The 24,496-nt window shown below is 40.1% G+C and overlaps 1 protein-coding gene across 3 annotated transcripts in view; it reads right to left on the reverse strand.

Annotated features, from left to right (window-relative positions):
• The window catches only part of mpripb (myosin phosphatase Rho interacting protein b), a 401,247-nt gene that overhangs the window by 129,160 nt on the left and 247,591 nt on the right, over nt 1-24,496 (reverse strand). For all 3 annotated transcript variants that reach the window (XM_078225341.1, XM_078225339.1, XM_078225340.1), the window contains exon 8: nt 336-462. In XM_078225341.1, the coding sequence (XP_078081467.1) occupies nt 336-462 (127 nt within the window). The remainder of the gene's footprint in view (nt 1-335; nt 463-24,496) is intronic.

Raw genomic sequence — 24,496 nt, forward strand, 5'->3', positions numbered from 1 at the left:
CTGTGTTTTAGATATTCTTCACTACTGTTTAGATCCGTTAAAAGCGAGTCCTGAACTCATTGCTCCACAGAAGAGTCAGGTTTGTACTACAGCCTGCACTTTTGGGAAGTAATTTTAACTTTTGCCAAGTATGAAATTTGACAGATTGGCCATCAGATTTTCCTTTGCATTAAGTCAATAAGAAAATCAGGCAAGGGACATCGGATCCATAAGCACGTATCTATCATCATTGGGAAAAATTATCACCCCGCCTCCCTCTCACTGTTTGTAACAGACATCATTGCTGATATTCATGGAATAATACATATTTGCAGGTGATTTTGCTGTGCACTCACCTCTCTCCGTTGAACTTGTCTAGTTTCACTTCTCCCAGGTCGTGAATCGCTGTGAGTGGTCTCATCAGTTTCCATTCGATCAGCATCTAGCTCCAGAGCTTCAAATTTCTCTATTACAGTGGAGCGTCTGCAAGATCAGATTTTAAAAATATTAACCTCCACTCTGAAAATATTACACCATAAATGCATCCTACAGCATGCACCTGAAACTACAAGCAATAAACTTGGCAACTCCAAAGCAGCAGTTAGTTTTTAAATCCAGGACTTGACTGGTGGTTGAACCATAAATCAACCATATGATGTGCACAAAGCCATACATCCCAGTAAGTTTCTAGGTTCAATCTTTGATCTGAAACCAAGCTGTATTTAGCGTCTCAGCATTTTGAGACTGGAGAAAAATGACCTGATGTCTAAACAGCATTTTGTACCCCTTATATTAGCATGTAAGCAAGTACAGAAGCTAATTTATACAAACAAGGCCCTGCAAACTGTGAGAAAAATGACCAGTTAGTTGGTGTTATAAAAATGGTTTTGGGTGAGGAATATTGAACAGAACACAGAGAACACACTATTATTCAAAAACTGCCATGGTATTGTCCATCTAACTGAACAGGCAAACGTGGCCTCTGTTGACAGCCCGATTTGAAAGATGCCATCTACAAATGTAAAGCAATTCCTTAGAGTACAATGAAACATTAGCTTAGAACATGTGAAATATAGGAGCATGCCATGAACTCATGACTGTCTGACTTAGAGTTGAGTGTGACCAGTCCAGCAGAGCTGGACATATTTTAGTTATTAAATAGGTGGTGGAAATAGAAGAGAAGAAAGAAAACCCTCAAAAACGATGGGGCATAACCTTAGAGCTAGGCCTTTTAGCAGTGAAGATAGGAAGTACTTCTTCATACAGGGTTATGGAAATTTGGAGTTCTTTACGCAAATAGGTTGTTTCGTGTGTTTATTTTTTCATGGGATATGGATATTGCAGGCAAGTCCATCCCTAATTGCTCTCGAGAAGGTAGTGGCGAACCACTGCAGTTAATTTTCTGTAGTGACATTACCACTGTGCCACAGTTTCCCCCTCAAGTCCAGCTCCGTCGAAAATGTCAAAAGTGAGACTGATAATTTGTCAGACAAGGGTACAAGGATCATCATACTAGACCTGGTAGATGGGGGTAAGATACAGATCAGCCTACGATTTAATTATACATCAGAAAACGCTCGAGGGGCTAAATGGCTGACTCCTGTTTCTATACTTGATAGGACTTTATCAAAATGTGCACTGCTTTGTGCAAGACCTACAAATCAGAAATGCAGCGCAATTTGGAAAATAAAATGTTCTGTATAAAATGCAACTAAGTTGATGCACACAAAGAAATTATGACTTCAGTATTTTTGAATTGAACTGTATACTTGCTACCAATTATATCTTGTCCAAAACACTTCTGTAAAACTCAAAAGAAACCCACATTTAGTTGAAATCTAAATGCCATATCTATAAAGTAATTTGTACTCGGACTCCTCTCAGGTTTCCACTTTAGGTAGGAGCAAATCGTGATTGTTGCAAGATGAACCTGAAGCCCATTACACCAATGCATTATGGCACAGAAAGGGACAAGTCCTTTCTTTGAGTTCCCAATTCCAAATGAGCTACCCAAAAGGAATAACTTTTGTGACTGGGAGGACAGAAGGAAAATTAAACGTTGCATATTTCTGTTTTGAGTGTATATTGCGTATTCCAAAACAAACAGAAAAAAACTATGCTGCATGATTCTGCAGCACAGTTTAATTAAAAGGACAGAACTTTAAGTGGAAATAAAAGGTAAAGTGAATCTAATAAATACATCTATGTTACATTTGAATGTTCCTTAAAGAACGAAAGCAGACTCTGAGAATTTTATAGTCATAGCATTTTGTCCAAAAATATAAACCTTGTGTCGACAAACTTTCTTTCAAGGTTTTGTCTAACATAAGATTAGAGTTTTATAAAATGCCTTCTTTGGGCTCTGGTGACTTCCCTTTAGAAAAGCTATTAAGGCTATAATAAATGTCACTGCTTTCCAAAAAAAATTTTAGTCACGTAATCTTAGGAATAGGATTGGAATCATGAGACACACCATTGTACACATCGACAGGCAATTACACAAATAGGAGGCCTACATGCCAGCTCTCTGCGTAAACTACTAAGTTTGATTCTTATCCTCGAGGAAAGATTGGAGGCCGAAATATTTATGCATCCAGGATCATATCTCCTCCAGGTTAACAGCTGACTTCCGCAATGCAAACAAGAGAAGCTGACACCTAGGCACAGATCTCCTGTGAACCCATTTAAACAAGACCCAGTATAAAAATCTTATGTGGCTATTACAAATCACCATGTCCTAAAAACACTTAAAGACACATTGTTTTGGTTACTGCACACAAGGCTATTTCATCTGAGTCTATAACTCAGATTTTAAGTGCATAATCTCTTGTCTGAAGTTTAAACTCACCTTTGTCGACTCTGGCTTTGAAACAGAACTGCTCTACATTTCATTTTATTCTAAATCACTTCCCAAATTAATTAATTTGGGAAAGGGAAGGAAGCAATAAATACAAGTCTCAGTTTTGTTTTAATAACTGTATAGGAATGAGTAGGATTGCCACTAAAACCATTACTTTCACATAACGTGTTTAACATAGAAAAATCAAAGGCATTTCATGGAAGTGTCGTCAGGCAAATATCAAAAAATTTGAAGGAGATATCAGGATGATTAAAAGTTTGGTTACAAGTAGATTTCAAGTAAGATCTGAGAAAATGAAGTTGGTTGAGGTGCAGAAGCTCAGGGAAGAAATTCTAGAACTTTAAAAAAAGATATTTCAATGCATTCGGGGTATTGTAGGGAGATGGGCAGAAAAGTGGTTGGCCGATAGGAAACAACGAGTAGGAATAAATGGGTTTTTTTTCTCCAAAAGGGAGGCAGTGACTAGTGGGTTACCGCAGGGATCAGTGTTGGGACCCCAACTATTCACTATAAATATATTAATCATTCAGATGAGGAAACTAAAAACATCTCCAAATTTGCAGATGGATGGAAAAGTGAGCTGGATGCAGAGATATAATTTGGATAAACATGAGGTTATCCACTTTGGTAGCAAAAATGGGAAGGCCGAATACTATCTGAATGGTCATAAATTAGGAGGGGTGAATGGCAATGAGACCCGAGTGTCCTCGTTCACCAGTTACTGAAGGTAAGCATGCAGGTGCAGCAGGCAGTAAAAACAGCAAATGCTACGTCTGCCTCCATAGAATGAGGATTTGAGTACAGTTACGGATGTCTTGATGTAATCATAATGAATACAGGAGTTGGGACGTCTTGTTAAAGTTGTACAAGACATTGGTAAGGCCACACTTGGAATACTGTGTGCAATTCTGGTCACCTTATTATAGAAAGGATATTATTAAACTAGAAAGAATGCAGAAAAGATTTACTAGGATGCTACCGGGACTTGATGGATTGTATTATAAGGAGAGGCTGAATAGACTGGGACTTTTTCCTCTGGAGCGTAGGAGGCCGAGGGGTGACCTTATAGAGGTCTATAAAATAATGAGAGGCATAGACAAGGTAGATAGTCAATATCATTTCCCAAAGGTAGGGGAGTCTAAAACTAGAGGGCATAGGTTTAAGGTGAGAGGGGAGAGATACAAAAGTGTCCAGCGGGGCAATTTTTTCACACACAGGGTGGTGAGTGTCTGGAACAAGCTGCCAGAGGTAGTAGTAGAGGCGGGTACAATTTTATCTTTTAAAAAGCATTTAGATAGTTACATGGGTATAGAGGGATATGGGCCAAATGCGGGCAATTGGGATTAGTTTAGGGTTTTTTTTAAAAAAAGGGCGGCATGGACAAGTTGGGCTGAAGGGCCTGTTTCCATGCTGTAAACCTCTATGACTCTATGAATGCTGGAACGGGCTCAAAGGGCCAAAAGGCCTTCCCTACTCCTATTTTCTGTGTTTCTATGTCACCAAAAACAGGTCAAAAGGAGCAGGAAATGCACAAAATGCCAGGATTAAAGCAAATCAAAGTTTTTAAAGAGTATTGTACGGCTGAAAGGAATTACAAGAAAAGGAAGTGCAAGCCGATAAAGGGCTGTGAATATGAGGATTGGTTTCACATTTTCAGCATTTAGGGATCCAAAAGGTGTCTGCAGGTACAAAGTAATGGTGGAGCAGGACTTGGATGTAATTCAAAGACCGGATGCCCGATAAACAGGTTAATGGAGGAATTAAGATAGCTGCTGGAGAGGCAGATTTGGATATTATTTGGATAATAGTAGAACTGAGCCTTTGGATGATATTGCTAAGGAACAGCAAGTAGATGAAGAGGAATTGCCAAGGTAAGCAAGGTTTGTTTCTTTGGAGATTCCAGAGACAATCGTGCAAGGATGGGCTGAGCATTGCTGGCCATGCTCAGGATTGGATAAATAAGAGTGGAACTAAGTGAGAGGATACCCTGTGACGTGGGGAATAATAGTTAGGCCTTGAAGGACTGTGGGGTGAACCATTTTATCAGTTGTAGAGAGATCAAAGAGGTAAGGAGAGATATAGCGTTATGGTCATGCGCACAATATGATTTGTGACACTGATTAGTGATGTTTCAGTGCTGGGGCAGGGGTATAAACTGCTTGGAGAGATTCATGGAGCGGTGGGAAATTTGGGCTGGAACTAGAGATGACAGCACGTTCAAGGACTTCAGAGAAGAGAGAGAGATTACAGTTAGGATGGTAACTTGCGAAGAGGCGCCTGAGGATGAGATCTGAAAAGGCAGATGGGGATGATAATGCTTTGAAAGGGAGGGGACAGTACCAAACAATACAGAAATATTTACATCAGCTACGAAGCCAATAGCTGCTGTCAGACCCAATGCTGGAGCCCCAGACACAGCAACCGCTGCACAGAAAATCAAAAACGAAGGTGTTTTGTAATGGAACTGAAATGGGTATTTAACTTTTACGTCAAAAATTGCCTTACAACACAATACAATGTGGTTACACAATTCCATATTAAATTAATCTCCCACTATATTTTCCCAACATTCTCTCCTGATCCAAGGGAAAACAATGACCTCAGGGCAGCCCCACATCCTTTTCGTTTGCCAAAAAGACCTACACTTGTTGAACGTCACATGCCCTATTTTCATGATCTTTTCCACTAAATATCAGCATTTGCACATAACTAAAACAGGATGTCACTAAAATAGCAGCAAAACTAATCTCCAGTCCTCTTAAGGAAACTAAAATTCTGCAGAAGCATGCCTCAGACTGCTTCTGCATCCCCGACAAAAATATATTCGTACAGAGCCCTTGGAATAGAAAACTACTGCTGGCTGTGCTGCTGCAAATTTCAACAAAAATCTCCAAAAGGTAAATGGAATCAACTGGGTGAAAACTGCAAGCAAGATGGAGCTCTATGCATCTTTCTTCACTTTCCAAAGAAATCCTGACGGCTGGAAAGAGGGTGACCACCAGTCAGGCTTTGAACTGTCTTGACAATGTTTACAAATGGAAACCAGACAGAAAAAGCAAAAATGGTTTTAGAAAACAACCCAGCAGGTGCACCTGTGGACTGTTTTGCTTGTGCTCAATGAGCCTCCATTTCACATAACTTTAAGGTTGTGCCCCAATCTGGTCAGATTTGGATTTCAGAAACCTTGCTTGGTTTATCCCTATGACCACCAGACAACGTGATAACTATTTTGCTGTTTGAATGCAATAGATTTGGAGGTCATATAGAAATCACAGAACGTTAGCATGCAGATGCAGTAAGCAACGAGGAAGGAAAAGTGCATGTTGGTCATTATTGCAAGTCTTGCTGCAATTATATCGGACTTTAACGAGATCACACCTAGAGTAGTGTACAATTTCGATCTCCTGAGCTACAGAAGGATATACTTACCTGAGATTGTGTGCAACTAAGGTTCATAGGATTGATCTGAGATGAGAGGGCTGTCCTGTAAGAAGAAATTGAGTGGGACAGGCCTGCTTAGAAGACTTGCTAGGGTAAAGGTTAAGGGGCTGTTTCCAACGGTGGCAAGTCTCGAATTAAGGATCACAGTCTCAGGATAAGGGGTTAACCATTTAAAACTGTGATGAGGAGACATCTTTTCACACAAGGGGTTGTAAATGTTTAGCATACTCTACCACAGATGGATATGAGTATATTCGAGACTGAGACCAATAAGATTTTTGGGCTCTAAGGGAATCAAGGGATATGGGAATAGTGTGGGAAAGTGAAGTGGATGTAGAAACTCAGTTGTGATCTCCAAAAATGGCAGTGCAGACTTGGTGGACGGTATGGCCTACTCCCACTCCTATTTCTTTTGTTCTATTATTCAAGGACATGATTTTTAAATAGGTGGACACAACTATTGCCAGTGTTTTGGTTGTTGAGAACATAGTCTTTTATATTGGCCTTCATTTCAGTTAGATAAAACATAAAAAACACTCAGCTTCCACATTTAGACATGCCAGACTAACAATATAAAAAAGAGCTTATTCTCTGTTTCTGTGTTGTTAATGTTTTTTTAAAAATCTTCCTCATTCACAGAGCTTGCAATGCAAAGAGGAAACAAATGTCCCCGTATGGAGTCTGCTTTTGTTTAAAAACTGACTTCATTGTTTCTCCAAGATGTCAGGCTTGGCAGGAATACACTTCAATTTCTTTGGAGATTGGTATGGTAAAAATATCTTGTAGGACTTTGATCATTTTAGTCAGCTTTCACAGACTGTTTTGCATGTGGAAAAGTTTTAGTCCCCCTCAAATAACTATTATTACTATGTTAGGACAAGCCACTTATTTTAACAAACTTCCCTCCTTCTAAAGAAAAGAAGCAATAAATTTAATCCTAGACAAAAGACTAACCATTGCTGATATTTGATCTCAACAAAGTTTAATTATACTTTGAACTACTTGGTTATTTTGACTATATAAAGCTGATTCCTCAAGGTGTTGCCCACAATAAATCCAATCCACTAAAAGGCAGCTTTTAAGCACAACATTTGAAATACATCATGGGAAATGCATAAGATGTTATTTTTTTTAATACTAGATTTAATCACATTCAAGCCATGTTGTTTATATTGGTCAACTGAAACTAATAACGCATTACTATCACAATGTGATTCCTAGCTTTTTAAAAAAGTATTCAACATTTGTAGCGTTGTTTTCATTATGAAGAATTTGCCATCATTATTTTTATCATTGCTGCAGCTACTGATGAAGAATGAAAACATGGTGTCTCCATAATAGACAAAACTGATTAGCAGCAAAAATCTATACATTAACAAAATCCTTCAGAGGTTAAATACATAATATAAATATCAAAATAATGAGTAATATATATCTATAAAATTTGACACCTGTCATATTTTGTGATGATGGGACATCTTGTTACTATCAGGAAATCTATAAATGAAGTGCATACAGAAAGGTGCAATTCTATACAAAAATGATTAATTTGGCTAAAATATGCAGAAATTTAAACAGCACTTCAACAGCCTATACAGGAAACTGGTATACTCAGGTAAGTTTAGTTTTGTCCAGAGGCATGCTGGCTTCCAACACATGAAACATTTACAGCCAACTGCAGCTCCAAAAAGATCGGCCCAATTTGCAAAGACCAGAAGGGGTGAAAATAAAAAAAACATTTTTAGGATTGACACGAGCATTGAGACTGGCACACCCGAGGCAAACAGCACTAGCACGCCGTAAAGCTCAATGTAGTATATATTATCAGATGTTTCAAGGTATCACATAAAAGGAGACAATGATGCTATACCCTCCAGCTACTCTCTTGTCTCAGATCTCACTGAAAGTTACTGTGCTAACGTTGGCTGAAGGAACAGGGAACTACAGAAATGAGTACTAATAGATTACAGTGTCCAGCTGTAACCACTCTCCTATATACTATATGTTATCTGTTCCTGCAATCAATGCGCTTTGCTGATTGCAACCTGACCAAATGAGCACTTCCTGAATCCTTGACTAAATTAGCCTAAATGCCAGATTGTTTCATTCGTTAAAGTATATGCTTCGCTTTTGACATAAAAAGCAAAAAAATGTTCAAGTTAATTTAGTAAAGGTGTAACGGCACGGTAGCGCAGTGGTTAGCACTGCTGCTTCACAGCTCCAGGGTCCCGGGTTCGATTCCCGGCTCGGGTCACTGTCTGTGTGGAGTTTGCACATTCTCCTCGTGTCTGCGTGGGTTTCCTCCGGGTGCTCCGGTTTCCTCCCACAGTCCAAAGATATGCGGGTTAGGTTGATTGGCCAGGTTAAAAATTGCCCCTTAGATTCCTAAAGTGTGTAGGTTAGAGGGATTAGTGGGTAAATATGTGGGGGTAGGGCCTGGGTGGGATTGTGGTCGGTGCAGACTCGATGGGCCGAATGGCCTCCTTCTGCACTGTAGGGTTTCTATGATTCTATGATTTCTATGATAAATACTGTAAAGCGGACTCATGCAATCACCCAAATGTGCAATTGAATATATATAGATATGGGCGGCATGGTGACTAGCACTGCTGCCTCAGTGCCAGGGACCCGGGTTCGATTCCAGCTTTGGGGACTCTGTGTGGAGTTTGCATGTTCTTCCTGTGTCTGCATGGGTCTCCTCCAGGTGTTCCAGTTTCCTCCCACAGTGCAAAGTTATACAGGCCTAGGATTGGCCATTCAAAATTGCCCTGTAGTATCCAAAGATGTGTAGATTTGGTGGATTAGCCATTGTAAATGTGCAGGGTTATGGGGATAAGGCAGGGGTGAACTAAGTAAAAGGTCAGTGCAGACCCGATAGGCCAAATGGCCTCCTTCTGCACTGTAAGGATTCTATGGATATATAGATATGCATAGTATATAGAGAAGTAAGGTACAAGGATTTTATTTGTTTAAATATCTAAATATTAAAATTTAAAGGACATTATAGAACACAGAAAATTGAGGGCCTATCAATACAATTCTCTTAATGCAGACATGGAATTGTTGTAATATGAATATGTGCAATATAGTGGCATTCATTCTGAGGTTGCCATCATTTGTAGAGTCCAGTATTTGATTATCCATTTGTCACAAAAGTAAAAAGAGCAATAACATGATGGTAGTAATCAGTATTAAAGAAGGTGGTTCAAACATGTATGAGACTAGAGCATTTACATTACAACTATAAATCTGTGTTTAGTCTAAGTCTAGCTAATGTCACTTAAACCATCCTATGACCTAATTTTGATGAAAAGGAGTTAAAATTCTTGTTGCTTGTATTAGTTTTAAATTTCTTTCATGTATGTGGATTTGAATGAACTCAGCACAAATATCTCTTGTTCTCTGCTTCACAGTGACACATGTACTAGAACTGACATCAGGTACTACTCAACAAAAATTACGGTTCAGCATAGCATTGCCTACCACATAATCTTACAAAAAATAATTAAATTTAGGTTAAAAATCCACAGGGTAGAGTTTAGAAGCTGTGTTTTAAACCCTGTATTTAATAATGACTAATGATATGCTTGCACTTTTGTAATGCCTTATTGCATCTCAAAGTGCTTCAAAGTTAAACAAAAATGAAGCGTACATATGTAGGATAATTATGGCAGCCATTCTGCAACAGAAATCTCTCTAAATTACTAACTTGTTATTTTGGTGGTATTTGTTGAGGTAGGGAAGAATATTGGCCAGGTCACCAGAAACCCTTAGCCTTTTCTTTGAAAGATTACAATGTTATTTTGAACATCCACCTAAATTGACAGACAGGATTCAATTCAATCTCAGAGAATGCAGATATTTCCTACTGCTGCACGCAAGTGTGCACCTGGATTAAGCACTTAAGCCCAACATTAATATTTAAAGCAACAGCTCATGACTTATGCTTAAGGGCAGCATCAACAGTCAAGTAAAAGTAAATATGAGTTTTTTGTTTTTGCTGATAAAACCAACTTGTTTATACTGCCCTTTAGTTTTGCGAATAGGATCAAAGATAGAATAACTGTGACCCCACAGGTCAAGTTCCCTGCTGGACTGCAATTAACAGGTACAATCATCCAGCACCAATTGTAGAGGAAGTCTCATGTTATCAGCAGTGAACACGCATCAAAAAAGATAAATTCCATTTATTCTGATTCCTCTAGATTCACTAAACAAGCCAAATTGTCATTTTTCTGTGATTTAGCTAGTCTTTGTGACTATGAACAAACTATAATCTAAATAGTAGAACACTGAACTTTGAAGTGATTTTATTTACTGAGCTGTAATCTTTTATACATACCAATAAGATTCCTATTGTATGTTCAATGAAAACATGCTAGGAGCTGCAACAGGCATATCAAAAATTAGGTGCCAACTTAGCAATACTACAACACAAGACGGCATGCATGCCAAATAGCAGAAGTAGCATGCCTAAGTGGTAAGTGATCTCACAATCAATGGATCAGATCAAATCTCTACAGTCCTGCCATAGCCAAGCATGAATGGTGGCGGACAATTAAACAAATAACCGGAAGTAAGAGAGAAAATGTTGGAAAATCTCAGGAAGTCTGGCAGCATCTGCAAGGAGAGAAAAGAGCTGACGTATCACGTCCAGATGATCCTTTGTCAAAGTTTTTAGGGTCATCTGGGTTTGAAACTTCAGTTCTTCTCTCCATACAGATGCTGCCCGACCTGCTGAGATTTTTCAGCATTTTCTCTTTTCATTTCAGATTCCGCAGTAATTTGCTTTTATTTAAATAACTGGGAGTGACGGTTCCACAAATATCCTCATCTTTTCCATGCAAGTGCAAAAAACATTGTTGAAGCATTTGTAACCATTTTCAGACAGAAGTGCAGATAAGATGATCCACCTCTATTTTCTCCTGAGATCCCAGTCAGTCTTCAGTCAATTCTATTTATTCCACATAGTATCAGGAAATGATTGAATGTACTGAATGCTACAAAGACCATTGGCGCCAAAATACCCCAGCAATAGGACTGAAGACATATTGCTCCAGAACAAACCACACACCAAAACCAAGTTGTTCCATGACAGCTACAACATTAGCATCTACCTGGTAATATGGAAAATGGTCCATGTCTGTACTGCGCACAAATGCAAACCAGCCAGTTACCATGCTATCAGTGTACTCTCAATCAACAAAGCGTAGGAAGATATGGTCGAAAGGTAGGGGAGTCTAAAACTAGAGGGCATAGGTTTAAGGTGAGAGGGGAGAGATACAAAAGTGTCCAGAGGGGCAGTTTTTTCACACAGAGGATGGTGAGTGTCTGGAACCAGCTGCCAAAGGTAGAGGCGGGTACAATTTTGTCTTTTAAAAAGCATTTAGATAGTTACATGGGTACGATGGGTATAGAGGGATATGGGCCAAATGCGGGAAATTGGGATTAGCTTACGGGTTTCTAAAACAAAAAGGGCGGCATGGACAAGTTGGGCCGAAGGGCCTGTTTCCATGCTGTAAACCTCTATGACTGTGCTATCAAGTGGTACTTACACAGCAACAACCTGGTGAGGTGAGAATCACTGCTGTTGACATCAAGGTAGCATTTGACTAAGTGTGGCCAGGAAAATTGAAGTCAATGGGAATTGGGTGTGGGGGTGTGTGTGTGTGTGTCACTCCGTCATTGGTTGGAGCCATATTTAGCACAAAGGTAGATGGTTGTGGTTGTTGCAGGTCAATCATCTCAGTCCTGAGACATTGCTACACGAGTTCTTCAGTGTAGTGCCTTTGGCCCAACCATCTTCAGCTGCTTCATCAAAGACCCGCTGTTCATTATAAGGCCAGAACAAGGGATGTTCTTTGATGATTGCATGGTGTTCCATATTATTTGCGATTCCTCAGATACTGAAGCAGTCTGTATCCATATGCAGCCAGCGTTGGGCAATATTCAGGCTCGGGCTGATAAGTGGCATGAATGCTACAAAGTGCCAGACAATGACCATACCCAACAAGTGAGTATCTAAACATCTCACCTTAACATTTAATTACACTACCATTGCTTAATCCCCGTCATCAACATCCTGGGAGTTATCACTGACCGGAAATTTAACTGGACCAGCCAGACAAATACTGTGATTACAAGAGCACAGCAGAGGCTGGGAATTTTGCAGAAGTCAGTCACTGCCTGAAATCCCAAAACCAAAATTGCCATTACTCCACTGTCACTGGGTCAAAATCCATGAACCCGTTCCCCGAGAACAGGGTGGACGTACCGATACCAGGACTGTAGCAATTCAAAAAAGACAACTTACCACTACCTTCTCAAGGGCAATTTGGGGTGAGCAACAATCTAGCATTGCCAGCAACATAAGAGAAGTAGGCCATTTGGACCCTTAAACCTGTACAGTCATCCCACGAAAGAATAAAAAAAGAGTCAGATTAAATTAAGTATCTTTAAAATCAACTTTTGACTGGGGAAGCAGTGGCCTTATAGTAATATGAAGAGCCTATTGGCATTTCAATAAGAAACTGCCAAATTGAATATATAAATATCACTGCTGAGGTGACTTAATTCAGCTTTATACCCAAGTCATACCAATCCCGTTGATCCTATTCAATGCCCTTCACTAAAAACAGCACTTAACATCACTAGAGAAAATAGAAAGGACTAAAATTATGCAATCTACAAAGTTGTTAATGCATGGAGGCAATTATATATAAACCAAGTTTTGAAGGATATTTAAGTGTATTTTGTCTCATCAGGATGTAACCTATGGGATATAACATGATATATGGGGTCACAAAAGTCAGTTATTTATGCCAAGTCCTTCCACAAGAGAAGAACACAAGAACATAAAAAGTAACAACAGGAATAGATTATACACCTCCTCGAGACTGCTCCGCCATTTAATACAATCATGGCTGATTGTCTGCCTCATCTCCACTTTCCTGCCTGCTTCCATATGTATGCCTGGATTGCCTGAGACATCAAAATTCTGTCACAAGTATATTTAAGGATGCAGCAGCCACAACCCTCTGGAATAAACAACTAAAAAGATTCACAACCCTGACTGAAGAAACTTCTCTTCATCGCAGTCCTAAATGATTGACCACTTATCCCAAGACCATATTGTAACTTTCCCAGCCAATGGAAATAACTGCTCATTATCTATCCTGTGAAGCTGCTTCAGAATTGTGTATGTTTAAATAAAATGACCCCTCATTCTTCGAAAGACCGGAGAGCATAAGATCATTTACTCAGTTTGGCACCTCATTTGTTCAGCCTCTTATCCCAGAAACAAATCTAGTGAGCCCTTAATGCACTGCCTCCATTGCAAATACATCCATCCTTAGATAAGACAAATCAAAATTACACACACTACTCCAGCTGTGGCCTCAACAAAGCCCTTTGCAATTGTAGCAAATCTTCCTTATTCTTGTACTCCAATTCCCTTGCAATAAACGGCAACATGCTATTTGCCTTCCTCGTCGCTTGCTGTGCCTGCACAAGTACAGTTTTACATCAGGTAAAATTGGTTCAACTGAGCTCTCAGCATTTTGCAACTGCATTAACTTGCATTCAATTAGCAGATAGTGAGTTCCAAAGATCATTTGAGGTTTGGGTTTTGCTTGAAACATTTGCTGAAACAGCCTGGCTATATGAATCATAGGATCTCTACAGCGCATTCAGTAATTCAGCCCATCGAGTCTGCACCGACCACAATCCCACCCAAGCCCAATTCCCCTAACTCCACATATTTACCCTGCTAATCCCCCTGACACTAAGATCAATTTGGCGTTGCCAATCCACCTATCCTGCGCATCTTTGGACTGTGGGAGGAAGCTGGAGTATCTGGAGGAAACCCACGCAGAAATGGGGAGAATGTGCAAGCTCCACACAGACAGTGACCCGAGGTCGGAATTGAACCCGGATTCCTGGCGCTGAGAGGCAGCAGCACTACCCACTGTGCCTACCCCTGGTTCTATTTATTGGCTATATAGAAAAGTGTTTGAAAGAGTTTTCTCCCATTTACAAACAAATGACAGGATTCTCCTTCCTCCCAGCCACGTATTTCTTGGTGGCAAGAGGCAGAATGCTATTCATTGGCGGTGGGATTCTCTGGTCTTGCTGCTGTCAATGAGACTTCTCATTGAAGCCACCTTACACCACCGGGAAACCCACAGGTGTGGTTGCTCTGCCGATGGGACCAGAGAATCCCGCTGGCGTGAACAGCCAGAGAATTCTGGCCGTAATCTTTAGATTCTAAAGAGGGGTTTATTTCAGACTTAGAAATCTCAAAAAATTAACCTAGACACCGGTCTATGTTAAAAACAAAAGCAGGAATAACTTAAGTGTAAAGACACAACAATATTGTCAAATTTCTGAACAACAGAAAAGTACGGACAGTGGCCGATGACACTCTGGCTGACGAGGTGCTATTTAAACAATTTGCTTCGATGAATGTTGGAGCATATATGACCAACAGAATAAGACTACAAGTGCCAGCATTAAAGAGTATCATCAGTTCTACTTCATTTTAAAGCTTCATTGCCACAAAATTATGTACCAGTTTCACTGAAATGTTTATACACTGCCTTTTTGTGTCTCCAGAGACATTACATTATAATAAAAGGTGGAAGGGTGCCATACTGCAAGCATTCATATGTAACAGAGTAATTCATATGTCATTGGTGCAGAATGTAGTTTGTGTTGGAACTGGTTATGGTGGTTGATCCGCAACTATAATAGAAATATTTGCAAACCTCTAGTCTTTAGAATCCAACAAGCATAAATTACAGCAGCTCATTTAAAAACCTATGCTTTTTTCAAGCATAAATTAAACCAAGAAAGTAATTTAAAACTACTTAAAACAGATCAGGAGTTATACAACCACTGACTGCATAAGTAGACTTTATCAGACTTCTTAGTTTTCTTCAAGTATTTATAGGTTTGGGTATCAATGGGTCAAATCTTGCTGAAATGGGGCATCTTCAATGTGAACTGTCGGTTAGATTTTTACCTGCACTCTTCAGTTTGAATATTAATTGTGCTAGAATTTTCTGGAAGTGTAAGCTAATAACGGCATGGCAAGAACAATGGACATCAGCACCACCAATGCATCATTGTTATGATGAGATTGAAAGTTGTGGAAGAACCAGAGGAATGAAGATGAAGATGGTTAAATTAGTGTGCAAGTGAGTTGGTTAATCAGGTACAGAGGAAGAGAGTGGTAATGAATGATTGATCGAGAGGAAATGAAAGGGAAAATATATACCAATTAAGAATCTGATTATCTTTAAAATCTCTATGAACAGTTTACTACTGGCAGGAAAGAAACCCAACTGTTTACATTGTTCCCTCTATGAGCTTGGAAGATTAGCATCATTACATTACATTGTTAAAAAGGGTCCTTGCACTGTTAACAATGAGCCATAATCTTTTGTGATGCATTTAATGGGCATCTAATGTGCAAATCCAACAAGTTGCTAAAAATAAAAGCTATGATGGCATTTGTACAAGGCAAACAGTAGAGTGGCATAAATCGACCAGCAAGATCTCAAGATTAGTATAACTATTCGCTTCTTGAACTTGCTGGCTGATTTACACATTAAATGTTAGTGTGCATTGTGAGGTCACTGATATTTCAAGGAACATTTACTTGTTAACTACAGGATGTCTGCAACTGTCAGTAAAGCAACTCCACTTGCATTATACTATAAAAACTGATCAGAACAGTGTAGAACATGTGGAAAAGGGAGCAGTGTTGTTTAAACTTTTTTCTGCAGTATTAATATTGAAATATACCACATGATTTCCTGTACAATTATTCAGAGGAAAAAATTCAAAGTGCTTTTCTTGCAACTGTTTCTGTTCGACTATCACACTGTCCTCCTGTCTTCCTTTTCTGCTTTCTACCTCCACTTCTTTTCCTCTATGGTTTCTCTGTATGGTTCACACAGAGCATTAAACTTGTTTCCTTTTCTTAGCCCAAGTATGTCATAGAATCCCTACGGTGCAGAAGGAGGCCATTTGGCCCATCGAGCCTGCATCGACAACAATCCAACCCATATCCTATCCCCGTAACCCTGCATATTTATCCTGCTAATTCCCCTGACACTGAGGGTCAATTTAGCATGAGCAATCAACCTAACCTGCACATCTTTGGACTGTGGGAGGAAACTGGAGCACCCGGAGGGAAACCCATGCAGACACAGGGACATGCAAACTCCACACAGACAGACAAGTGATCCTAGGCTAGAATTGAACCTAGGTCACTGGCGCGGAGGCAGCAGTTCTAACCATTGTGCCACCATGTTGCGAAGATTAGATTTTATGCCCCTTAATCCAATTATGCAAAAGGTAGAGAAAAGTATCCTAACACTCTTTATTGAGAGGGCACATGAGTAAGAATGAAGTTACTCTGACTCCTGCAGTTTCTGATCTATTTCAACCTTTTCTCCAGTTTCTTCCATGCAGTTTATACGTGTTTCAATCTACTAAATTAATAGGTTGGTTTTTCATGTGCAGCAAATGCTTGAAGAATATAAAAGTGGCAGCAGCATCTGTGTGGCCTGTACAGTGCCACCCTTAATGACTATTCAGGTGGGAGAAATTTATTAGTTCAAAAGGCAAGGCGTGAGCCCAATCCAGGATGCGGAACAAACGGTGGTCAGATGCTGAGGTTGTATTTCTTGTCTTCCAGCAAAACTTAACATAAAAATTCTCATCTGTGTTTAAATTCCTCCAACGGTCTGGCCCTCATTTTTGTAACCTCCTCTAACCCGACAACCATCTCAAATCGCTCCTCAAATCCAGCCTCCTGTCTCTGATTTCTTCTACTCCATCAGTGGCAGACAAATCTTGAGTCATCTAGACCATAACCTTTGGAATAACCTCCCTAAACCCGATACCTCTCTCTCCTCCTTTAAGTCGCTCCATTAAACCCCACTTCTTTGACCATGGGTTCGTCACTGTCCAATATCCCTTTATTTGGCTTGGTGTCAAATTCTGTCTGATAAGATTCCTGTAGAGTGCTTTGGAGAAATTTTATCAAAGGCATTTTATAATTGTAATGTTGCTGTTGTTAATGAAACAGCAACTAGTTTAATAGGTCTCAGCATCTTTGCATTCCTGATTTTAAGTAGCAATCAACACCCACCCACCTGTTTTTGTGGGTGCTAGTGGTGCAACCTGTGCAAGGCACAGCCTGCCTGTTCACCCTCCTTTGGCAACATGCTGCTATGGGAAGCGTCAGCATTCAAATGTAGATATGAACAAAGAACCATTCATCTTGACCAAATAGTCAATGCCCATATGGTAAAGTCCAGTGGCCAAGAGACATGAGCCTGAGATCCTAGGGACCATCCACAACCAAAAACATTTACCAATAAAATAAATCTAGTTGTAAATAATAGTGACTAAGAGAAGAAATTCTAAACATTCCACAAGTACTAAATGATTCATTTTCTAACTCTTAGCATTCTGACGCAAACAGGAAGAGGGAGGGAATTAATGCTAGCACAACATGATTCCTGCAAGCATTAATCAAATGGATTCTTGGCAAAACTGAGAAACCTAACAGGCCTGAATCTATAGATTGTTTTCTCACTGCAATATATAACAAGGGAAGAATGAATGGTTTTGGAAGTATTTCAGTGTCATTATTTTCCCTCTGGCCTTTCCAATCATAAATAAACATCTGAAACTTAAAAATAAGTATGACGAGAGAATGGACTATGGTTAACTGGGTAAATGGACTAACAGATCTGGAGATGAGTAATAATGGGAAATATTTAAAGGAGCAATTCAAAATGAAACAATTCAAAATGTTTACCAAACATACATTCCATTTAAAAACAAAGGTTCAGCAAAACAGCCCAATCTGTGGCTCACTCAGGATGTTAAAAATAGATTAAAAGAGGCTTGCAAAGCTGCAAACAGTAGGAAGTGAGAATTGGGAGTGTTCTGTCTTTTGGCTAGATCAAGCATCAAATCAAGCCTAAAATGGGGTGCAATGCCTTTTGTGATCTTGGATCTTGCTCGTCTTTCCTGTGGAGACCATGAATTGGATTCAATTGGATTTTGAATTTGGTTTTTGGAGCAAGCAAAGAATGGATTTTGGTTTGTCTGGTCCGTTCTGAGCATTGGCTTTGTAGCTTTAAGGATGGAGTACTAAATTAGAAAAAGATTGGGAGTGTTTTAGAAACCAGAGGGTCACCAAAACTTGATAAAAAGGAAAAAAAGAGAATAGAAGAGTACACCAGCTAGAAAAAAGCTTTTTGTGAAAGCTTTAATAAATATATAAAAAGGAAGCGAGTAACTAAAGTAAATATTGGTCACGTAAAAGCAGAGACGGGAAAAACTGTGATGGGAATAAGAAAATGGCAGAGGCATTCAACGAATGGCTTACGTTTCTCTTCACAGTAGAAGGCACAAATTTCATACCATAAGTTGACAGTAACCCAGTGGCGAAAGAGTGAAAAATTAAGGAAATGAATATCAAGAAAAAGTATTGGAACAACTTAAAAGGGCTAAAATCTGATAATTCTCCAGGTCCTAATGCCCTATACCCTAGTGGTCTAAAATAGATGGCTGCAAAGATAGTGGATGTGCTGGCTATGATTCTCCAAAATTCCTTAGGATTTGGGAACGGTTCCATTAGATTTGAAGTTGGCAAATTTTACATTTTTGTTACACCACTTAAGAAAATAGGGAAATAAAAGTTATTTTAAAAGCCTACATCAGTTGTTGGGAGAATACTGGAATCTATTATTAAGGAAAGTATTAGCAATGCACTTAGAAAAACATACTATGATTAGAAGAAGTCAATATAATTTTACTAAAGGGAAATCCTGTTTGACAAATTTATTCTAGTTTTTTGAGAGAGTAGAAAGAGGGGAAACCAGGTGGTATAGTACATCTGGATTTCCAAAAGGCATTCTATAAAGTGCCGCATAAAAAGATAAGGGCTCATGGAGTTGGGGGTAACATTTTAGCATGGATAGATTAGTTACTGGATAGAAAGCAGAATGTGGGCATAAACTGAGCTGTTTCCAAGGTGGCAGGCAGTGAATAGTGGAGTGCCTCAAAGGACCTCTGCTATTTACAATCTATATTAATAGCTTATTGAGGAGACAGAGTGTAATGTATCAAGGTTTGCTGGTGAAATCAAACTAAGTAGGAAAGTAAGCTGTGGGGAAGACACAGAGGCTGCAAAGAGATATAGACAGGTCAAGTGAATAGGAAAAAAGATGGCAGATGGAGTAGAATGCCAGGAAGTGTGAAGTTCTTCACTTTGGTTGTAAAAATAGAAAAGTAGAATTTTATTTTTTTAAAAAGGTGCGAAACTTATACATGTTGATGTTCAAAAAGAGTTGAGTGTTCGTACAAGGAATGGAGGAAGTTGGCATGCAGCAAGAAATTGGGAAGGTAAATGGCATGTTGGCCTTTATTGCAAGGAGATTGGAGTACAAGAATGAAGAAACCTTGCCACAATTGTATGGCATTTTGGTGAGACCAGATCTGGAATGCTGTATACAGTTTTGATTCCGACATTTAAGAAGAGATTAACTTGTAGAGGAGAGTACAGTGAAGGTTAACTTAATTGGTCCCTGGGATGAGGGAGTTGACCTATTATATAGCAGGCTAAGTAAACTGCAATTATATCCCTTGGAGTTTAGAAAATGAGAGGCAATCTTGTTAAAGCCTACAAAGTTCTGATGGGATAGATGCTGAAAGATTGTTTCCACTGGTTGGAGAGTCTAAAACACTGGGACACAGTTTAAGGATAAGGAGCTCAGAGGAGGAGAAATTACTTCACTCAAAGGGTTGTGAATCTTTGGAATTCTCGATCTCACAGGGTTGTGAATGCTTCATTGTTGAATACATTTAAGACTAAGATAGATTTTTGGTGTCTGGGGAATTAAGAGATATAGGGAACAGGCAGGAAAATAGAGTTGAAGCCCAATATCAGCCATGATCATGCTGAATGGTGGAGCAGGCTCAAAGGGCCATTTGGTCTACTCCTGTTTCTATTTCTTGTGTTCTTGCTCTAGCTCCATGTTCAACTGCTCAGCACAAGTCTTGTGTGTAGCAAACTGCAATAGGCCACAAGTTTATGAACTTGAATGGCAAAAAACTTTCAATTCAGAACAGTTATGGGCTAAAAGTTTAAACAAATTCTAAGAAAAGAACAAGACTTGCTTCTGTAGCTACATTTGTCCTCAATTTGGAATTTATTCTCCTTATAAGCATTATCCAGATAACAAACAGTTCAATTCATCTGAAGAAGTGAGAGTGGCAGCCATGATGAAACATTAAAAAAAGCTACCGTGATACCAATGAATGTATGGCAAAAATACATTAGCCTTCTGTCAAACTGGATTTAACTTCCACCAAACATAATGGGCTTTGAGTGTGTTTGTAGCTCAAAATGCTGCCTTATTTGAACATTCTGAAGCAGATTTCACATTTGATCAGGACATAGTCTTTACATGCATGAACACTAAACTGCACTTAGGTTTTCAGCTAATTCAGTCAATTGGAATGACTGCGATAGAATGGTAATATTTGAAAACATGGAAGCCAGTATCATTCAGATTCAAGATAGTCAAAAATATTTTAGCCAAACTAAACAGCTGCAGCAAAACACAAGAAAACATCTGCAGATTTGAAAAGTCATGCACTTGCAACAGTACAAATCATGGAATCTTTACAAAGTTATAATGCAAGAAATGCAATTCAACAGTGTTGTGGTAGTGGTGGGTAGGGTTTGGCGGGGGGGGGGGGGGGGGGGGAGGAGAAAAGAGGAGAAGAGTGTTATTTCAAGGGCCACCTGACGAGCGAGGACCCTATGTACCACTGGCAGAAAGCTGAACCAATCGACAGGAGGGTGTGGACCTCAGGTCAAGGAGAAACTGGCAAGTTGGAGCCCAGGAATCCAGAGGAGCAGTTTCACTTGTAGTTTAGTGCATATAATTACTCTGTTGGCAATACAGCCTTTGTAGTTTAAACTTTATTGCGTTGCCCTCAATCTATTACATCGGCAACGAGGCAAAACATCAAAGTCATCAAAGTCGTCGGTGATCAGTGTCCAGCTAGAGGGGGAGGAAACTTGAGTGCTGAGAGCAAGAAGGTATAGTAATTTTGCAATGCCTATGATAGAAAAAATTGAACCATTAGACCCAGAGGTCGATGACTGGGAACAATATATAGAAAGGCTGTGATATTACTTTGTTGCAAATGAAATACAAGAGGAAGGCTATTTTACTAATCGTCTGCGCGGCTCATACACTTATAGCTTAGTGAGAACATTAACGTCACCAGACATTCCAGACAAATCATTAACTGGATTATGGAGCTTGTCAAAAATCAATAACCCTCGCCCCTCAATTATTACATTGAGATACAAATTTCAAATGGCAATCCGTGAGGCAGTGGAAACTGTTTCAGGTTTTGTGACAAGACTTAGGGGATTGGCAGAACACTGCGAATTCGGCCCCATTTTATTGGACAGTCAGAATTTGTGGAGATTACAAATCAACTGTCAATAAAGGAGCACAAATAGAAAGGTATCCCATACCCAGAATTGAAGATTTCTATGCTAAACTAGCTGGAGGTCTGAAATATACAAAATTGGACCTAAGCCATGCCTATCAGCAGCTAAAGTTGGAGTTAGTTGGTGAAAGTCAACATGCACAAGGGATTGTTATCAATATGCCAGATTGCCTTTTGGAGTCTCATCAGCCTGTTCAATTTTCCAGCACACAAGGAGAGCTTATTGCAACGCATCCTCACTGTAGTGGCTTATTTGGATGACACAGGCACTTCACCTGAAGAACACAGATCCAATTTAGAAGTGTTGAGATATTTTAAAGAAGCAGGGTTCAGCTGAAGTGGAAAAAAATGTACATTTGAATCAGAAGAAGTTAGCTATTTGGGATTCAGAGTCTATTCAAAAAGATCCACATCCTTTGGAAGAAGAAGTTAAAGCCATCAAGGAGGTCCCACAGCCAAAAGATGTGTCAGAGTTGAAATTATTTCTGGGCATGGTCACTACTACAGCAGCTCTTAAAAAAATGTTTCCACCATTTTAGCCCCACTTCAACTGTTTAACAAAACACCAAAAATAGAAAGGGAGAGCAGAACAGAAGGAAGCTTTTGCAAAAGTGAAAATAGGCCTGGTAGTTAAAACAGTTAAGACCGTCATCTGTCTTGCTGGTACATTTTGACCCAAACAAACCCTCAATAGTGACCTGCAACGCTTCACCTTAGGGAGCGGGAGGTGTTTTTGCCTTCGCTTCAAGAACGTTGTCCGACAAAGAGAGGAAATACTCCCAAATTGGCAAGGAAAGTTTGGTCAGAAAGCACCACTAGTATATTTATGGCCGACATTTTGCAATAGTCTCAGACCACAAGCCATCATTAGGTATTTTCAGAGAAGATAAGCCAATGCCTCCAATCACTTCTGCAAAGGTTCAGAAATGGACTCTTTTGTTAGTGATCTAGTTATACTTTTCAACATTGTCCCGGTTCGGATATCACATGCAGGCACACCAAGTCGGTTACCTTTGCCAGAAACAGCAGCATCACCACCACCGGTTTCTCAAGAGATTATACTGGTTCTGCATTTCGTTGACACCTTGCCAGTTTCAGCAAAACAAAATTGTAGATAGAAAGAGACCCTGTATTGGTGAAGCAGATAGTCATGCAAGGGTGACGGTATGAGAAGTCAGAATTAAAACCCTAACAAAGCAGAGGTGATACTGTGGGCGCCCAGAGTAATAGTCCACCCCAAGGGAGCTGACTCCTGTTATGAGAATTGCACAACTCTCAGTCAGGTAAAAGTAGAATGAAGGCCCGAGCCAGGAGTTGTGTGGTGGCCCAGCATTGACAAAGAAATAGAACGGATGGTTAGTCAATGCCCCAGTTGCGAAACTCAACAGGCTTTAACACCAGCAGTGAATTGGCATCTATGGGAGTGGCCTGGTTGACCATGGATGAGGTTACACATAGATTTTCCTGTGCCATATATTTCTTATGCTAATAGACACACTTTCCAAGAGGTTAGATGTGCAAGTGATGAAGTCAACAACAGCCATGGCCACCATTGACAAGTTAAGGAAGATATTCACTATCCATGGCATTCCAGAAGTGATGACGGACAATGGCACATTATTCATGGTGGAAAAATTCTACAAATCCAATGGAATTCGCTATGTGAGATCAGCACCTACCACCCAGCATCAAATGGGCTGGCAGACCAGGCAGTACATACATTTAAGCCAACAATGAAAAAGAAACAGACTGCCTTTATGAATAGCCAGTTTTCTATTATCATATACCACCACCCCAAAGATGACCACAGGGTCACACCAGCCATCTACTGATGGGACGTCAGCTATGAACAAGATTGGGCTTGATATTTCCAAATTTGGCAGGGATGGTGGAGGCTAGGCAAGCCTCCCAGAACATAAATCATGATGCGGGAAGAAAGAACAGAGTGCTTAAAGTGGAGGATGCTGCTTTGGTTAGAAGCTTTACAGCAGGCCCAGCATGGGTGGCAGGAAAAATTGAGAAGTGAACAGGACCAGTCTCCTATGTTGTGGAGGTACAAGGCTGCAGGCCTAGGAAACCTGTGGATCACCTGAGAAGAGCAGTATTGGATCCAGGTGATCCCTGCGGTTAGTTCAAGGCTGCCAAATGTGGTACTGGACTTTTGGTGGAGAATGTAGGGTCTGAGCAACCCATAGAATCCCTACAGTGCAGAAGGTGGCCATTCAGCCCATCAAGTATGCACTGGCTCTCTGACAGAGCATCTTTCCCAGGACAACCCCCCGCCCTATCTCTGTAACCCCATTTACCCCACTAATTCCCCTGACCTACACATTTTGGGACACTAAGTGGCAATTAGCATGGCCAATCCACCTAACTGCACATCTTTGGACTGTGGGAGGAAACCAGAGCAGCTGGAGACATGAGAAGAATGTGCAAACTCCACACAGACTGTCACCCAAGGCTGGAATCGAACCTGTCCCTGGCACTGTGGGGCAGCAGTGCTAACCACTGTCCAACACTGCTGCTGGAGGAGAAGCCCAATTGGGGGAGGAAGGAGGAGTGTAGCAGCATGGCCCTTTTCGGGAGTGTGTGTGTGTGTGTGTGTGTGTGTGTGGGGGGGGGGGGGGGGGGGGGGAGGGTTCTGATGGCCACGAGGAC

This window comes from Mustelus asterias, chromosome 12, assembly GCF_964213995.1.
Source record: "Mustelus asterias chromosome 12, sMusAst1.hap1.1, whole genome shotgun sequence".
In the NCBI taxonomy this organism is placed as follows: domain Eukaryota; kingdom Metazoa; phylum Chordata; class Chondrichthyes; order Carcharhiniformes; family Triakidae; genus Mustelus; species Mustelus asterias.